Here is a 4,880-nt window from a genome sequence, read left to right on the forward strand (position 1 = left end):
TCTTCTTTTTTGACTCTTCTCCCTTCCACCCCTTTTTTTCCCCCCCCCCCCCCCCCCCTTTTTTTTTTGTGCAATTCCATGTTTCTTTCCCTTTATTTTGTTGGAGAATATGCTTATTAACTGCCCTGCTTTCCACAAAACCGTGCATTCTCCTCAGTCCTCAACGTGGGGACAAAAGAGGATTTTTTGTCGTCACATGTCATTTATTTGAATATATTGTGTAATCCATGATGAGAAGGACTGATGGCAAGATCTGTATGATAGGCAAGAAGAAGAAAAATGATGTTATCATATCTGAGGCATATTCGGAGTCCGAGTATAATCCCAGTCGTGATATTTTGGATGGGGATGGCCGGATTAGCATCCAGGATCTTCTGGACCCCCTCCATGGGAAGTCTGACCATAGCAAACTTAGAAAGAGCATGAGTCAGATGGAGAAGAAGTCCATGCCTATTCATGCACCTCTTCCGAAACCAGATCAAGAAAGATTGGAAAGAGATGCTGCTTATGGTTTTATCCAGAAGGATGTTACAAAATGGGAACCTCATGTCAAAAGAAACAGAGAGGCACCGACTATATATTTTGGCAAAGATAAGGACGTGGGATATTCTACTGTAGGAGAAATCGCTGCTGAATTTGAACCAAGAAGTGATTTTGAGAAAAAAATTGCTTCTCTTTTTAATGACCACGAGGTCGTTGAAGCTCATAGAAAAGATGGTGCAAGACTTCTTGAACTTAATAAGGTATGGAGGTCATAGACTTTTACACACTTATTATTCCATACAGATGGTTATTCATTCAGTGTTTTTAGAGGAAAACGGTCCCTGTAAATTTTTGTATTATATTTAATGTTAACCACTTTGGCAGATATCTGTAGAAGATGTGAGGGAGCGCCAAGACCAGCTTGCTAAGATGCGTAGTCTTCTTTTCCGTCATGAAATGAAGGCAAAACGAGTCAAGAAGATAAAGTCAAAAGTGTATCATCGTTTGCTAAAAAAGGATAGATTGAAACAAGCAGGTACTTCCACTGAAACAGATCCAGAAGCAGCCAAAGAGCAGGCCATGAAACAAGAATTCAAAAGGGCAGAGGTAATTTCATTCATTACTTGTGTGAACTCGCGTAGGAGTCTTCTCTGCTTTTCTGGTTATTTTCTGATTGAGTTAGTCTCTTTTGCGACTAAATTTTATGTAGGAACGCTTGACCCTGAAGCACAAGAACAGCTCCAAGTGGGCAAAGCGCATCTTAAAACGTGGATTGGATGTGCAAGATGACGGAACACGAGCTGCTATTACTGAACAACTGAATCAACATGCCCTTTTGTCCAGAAAAGCAAATAACATGAACGAGAGCAGTAGTAGTGAAGAAAGCAGTGATGAGGATGACTTTGATGAGGCCTCTGATGGATCAGATCAGGATGCTGCAGTAAAACTGTTGAAGAAAGCAAAGGACAAGACTGCCGAAGTCTTAGAAGGGGACGAAGAATTGCCAGCGTCAGGAGTGCTTTCCTTACCTTTCATGGTAATTTTTTCAGTCTTTCCTTTGCACCATTTCTTGCTCTAAATTTTTTGAGGTTTGAAAGTTCATCTATGGTACTGCCATTTCACAGGTACGTGGATTGAAAAGAAGGAAAGAGGCGGCCGATGAAGAAGCAAAACTTGCTCTAGAAGAGTTTGAGTCATCATTGAAGGAATTAGAAGACAAGAACGAGCCAAAAACTCAAGGAACAAATATTTTGACTGGTAGGAGGGTTTTTGGTGCTCAAAAAAAGCAGGCACCTGAACCCAAAAAGAAAGCGACATCAGACAATTATTATGGTGACAGTGATAGTGAAGGTGAGACAGATGCTAGAGAAAATGGCATCAGTGCTCATGAAGAAAATAATTTTTCTCAGAGGGAAGTTCATTTTGATCCCAATTTACTTCGTGAAGAGTCTGAGATTAATCATGATTCTCTGTTTAAGGTAATTGCGTTGCCAACTTCATCAAATCCTGTAGTACCATATCATATTTCCCTCTTTTCTGCGTTGTTTGTGGTGATTAAAGTTTGACTTTGTCCTGTTCAGAGTTTTGACGACATTGCGAGAGACCCAGGCTCAAAGACATCATACGAAGTTTCCATTTTTGCAGCCGACTCATGGAAAAAGGTTGAGTTTTTGCTGTCTCAAAATCAGTGTTCTTACTCCTTTTGGCAACATTAGTCTTACTGGTGTATTTGGTGCACAGATGAATGATTCATCAGCTAAAGGGAAGCAGACAAAATCTGCAAATGCAAAGAGTGCAACCTCTTTACAGATCACAGAACCTGTTGAGAGTAAACCCGATGGGGAGGTAATCTCTCTATATGCTGAATCCACAATGCAACCTTCTCTGAACTGTTTGTTACTATTGACTCTTAATTTTGCTTGCAGGAAATTGATGAGGATAGCGATACAGAAAGTGGAGGAGAAATGGTTGATGGAATTTTAACATCTGGGACTAAGGCCACATATGAAATCCCATCTCAAGAAGAACTTATTCGGCGTGCTTTTGCTGGTGATGATGTTGAAGACGACTTTGAGAGAGAAAAACAAGATGCGTTGAATGAGGAAGTTCCAGAGCCTGAGAAGCCCGTTTTACTGCCTGGTTGGGGACAATGGACCAATATACAAAAGAAGAGAGGTCCGCCTTCTTGGATGCTTGCAGAACATGATAATGCCAAAAAGAAAAGGGAAGAAGCTCTCAAGAAGAGAAAGGATGCTAATCTGAATCATGTTATCATCTCCGAAAAGAGGGATAAGAAGGTTGGTCATTGACAAACTTCATCCTAAACCTGATTTATGAATCAACATTCTTGTGATTGATGCCAATTTTGATTTTAGATGTTGAGGCTAAACTTTTAGGCTTTACTAATAGTGATTGCAGATTTTATGTGCATGTGTGATAATACTTTATTTATTTGCCTTTTGCCTTGGCTTTAAATTAGTGGGATTAAAATCTACTAAATATTTGGTGAAGTTAAAAATTATCTTTCTGTAATCAAAGAGAAGTTGGATTGCTAATCGAAAAAAGTCGATAAACAAAAGAACAGAGAAACGCAGAAAACAGTAGAGTAGAGTTTCAACTTCACCATCATTCATTTGCAGGAAACACTATTCTTAACTTTATGTAGATTTGGTAATGGTTATGTTGTCTGTGCTGGAGATGTTCAGACACTCTATGCAACATGCATTTTTGTTATTTTTCATTTTTTATCCACACGACAAATTGTTCTTCAGATGGTTTCCTAATCTGTCTCAGACCTGTCCAACAGATGCTTCTCTGTACAGAAGGCTATGTCTTCAGTGTTGCTTGTCTTTGCTTAAAGTGCACGACTGTTACCACGATTTACTGAGTTTATATTTTCCCATGCAGGCTGAAAAATTATACACGCCAACATTACCTTATCCGTTTACTTCCCAAGAACTTTTTGAGGGGAGCATTCGGATGCCCATTGGACCTGAATTCAACCCCGGAACAGCAGTTCCAGCTCTTATTCGCCCAGAGGTTTGTCCTGAAGCATACTATCTAATTTTAGTTTTCTCTATCTATCTATATTCTTGTTTCCCTGAAGTATACAATCCTGTATCTGAAATCCCCTCCCGCCCATCCAAACCCAAAATATTTAAAAAGAAGAGGCAAGTCCTGCATCTGAAATTTTAGAATCCAATTGCATTAAAGTTATTCCTTCTCTTTAGCCCTTCAATTTTAATTTGTGTGTATAAAAGATTCTCTTTTGTTGCCTTCTCTGTTCTGGGGGAAGGAGTTAGGCTTTGGACTACAATTTTGAGGTGGTTTAGGTGTTTGCTTGCTTATGTTATAATTCTTACAGGTGGTAAAGAGGAGCGGTAGTATCATAAAGCCAATCAAATTCAAGGAGGTAAATCCCCATGAAAAAGCACAGGACCACAAACGTGGTGGTGTGCAGAAAAGGAAGGGTGGTAAAAGTAAGGGCAAAGCCACAAAATAGAGGACTGTGTGGACCAGAAACATGAGGTTTGACATTCTCACGAAGAAATCTTTATGGCGATTCTGCAGTTCCGAGATCCCTTGGTTGATAAATCACTACTCGGGTCTTTCTTGCCATGTTCTTGTTTCGTCGTCACAGTTATATGGTAGAGTTTTTTCTTTGTTGCAGTTTTACACAATGAAGGCTCGCGAATCATGAAAATGCGAGGCTTTACTCTCCACAGATGCAGCAAAAGGTTTTTTTTTAAGGTTCTAATGTAATTCTTTAGCAGATGGTTATATAGTTCTTGTGAGTGTACCAAGTGAAGTAGCTATTTTGGGATTTGAAGGTATTTATAATGTATAATTGGTTCAAGTGAAGCAGAGGGGATGCAAAAGTTTTGTTTCATTTGTTGCAAGTTTAGAACTTAGCTATGATTTTGTTAAAATGAATATTGAGTATTAAATATTTATGTGCCAAACAAAACCCAATATCAAATAGTAATTAATGTGGTAGTTATGGTAGAAAATATCTTTGTCATTTATTTAAACTACTGGCAAAACCGAAGCAAAAATTTGACTTAATTAATTCGATTTGATTCTAACATTTGCAAAATTGAGTAAATTGATTTGGTCATCTTTTAGAGAAAAAACAAACCATGAACATATCTAAAAACAGGAGAAATATATGTTACTTCTTATATTTTCGAGAGAAGTATCGAGAACACCTTAAACTTGATGCAAATTATTAATTTCGTCCCAAAATTATTGACAGCCTTAAAAACACCTCTCTACTTACTAATTCAATGTAGATACACACCCGATCTGCTACATGTCATAGCAAATGATCTCAAATTCTTGTAGGAACATGTGACTCTAACTAAAAAGTGGAGAGAAGTGTTGATTACACCCTAAAC

General features: G+C 38.4%; 1 protein-coding gene across 1 annotated transcript in view; it reads left to right on the forward strand.

The window, feature by feature from the left end:
• LOC102591880 (uncharacterized protein C57A7.06) overlaps nt 1-4,405 on the forward strand; it is an 8,749-nt gene extending 4,344 nt beyond the window's left edge. Inside the window, exons 3-11 of the mRNA XM_006345608.2 lie at nt 265-743; nt 868-1,089; nt 1,193-1,519; nt 1,608-1,961; nt 2,064-2,144; nt 2,224-2,328; nt 2,409-2,780; nt 3,391-3,522; nt 3,848-4,405. Of these exons, the coding sequence (XP_006345670.1) occupies nt 265-743; nt 868-1,089; nt 1,193-1,519; nt 1,608-1,961; nt 2,064-2,144; nt 2,224-2,328; nt 2,409-2,780; nt 3,391-3,522; nt 3,848-3,985 (2,210 nt within the window). The 3' untranslated portion in view covers nt 3,986-4,405. The remainder of the gene's footprint in view (nt 1-264; nt 744-867; nt 1,090-1,192; nt 1,520-1,607; nt 1,962-2,063; nt 2,145-2,223; nt 2,329-2,408; nt 2,781-3,390; nt 3,523-3,847) is intronic.
• Nucleotides 4,406-4,880: the final 475 nt, after the last annotated feature.

The sequence above is a fragment of the Solanum tuberosum genome, unplaced genomic scaffold (genome assembly GCF_000226075.1).
Source record: "Solanum tuberosum cultivar DM 1-3 516 R44 unplaced genomic scaffold, SolTub_3.0 scf00071, whole genome shotgun sequence".
Lineage (NCBI taxonomy): Eukaryota > Viridiplantae > Streptophyta > Magnoliopsida > Solanales > Solanaceae > Solanum > Solanum tuberosum.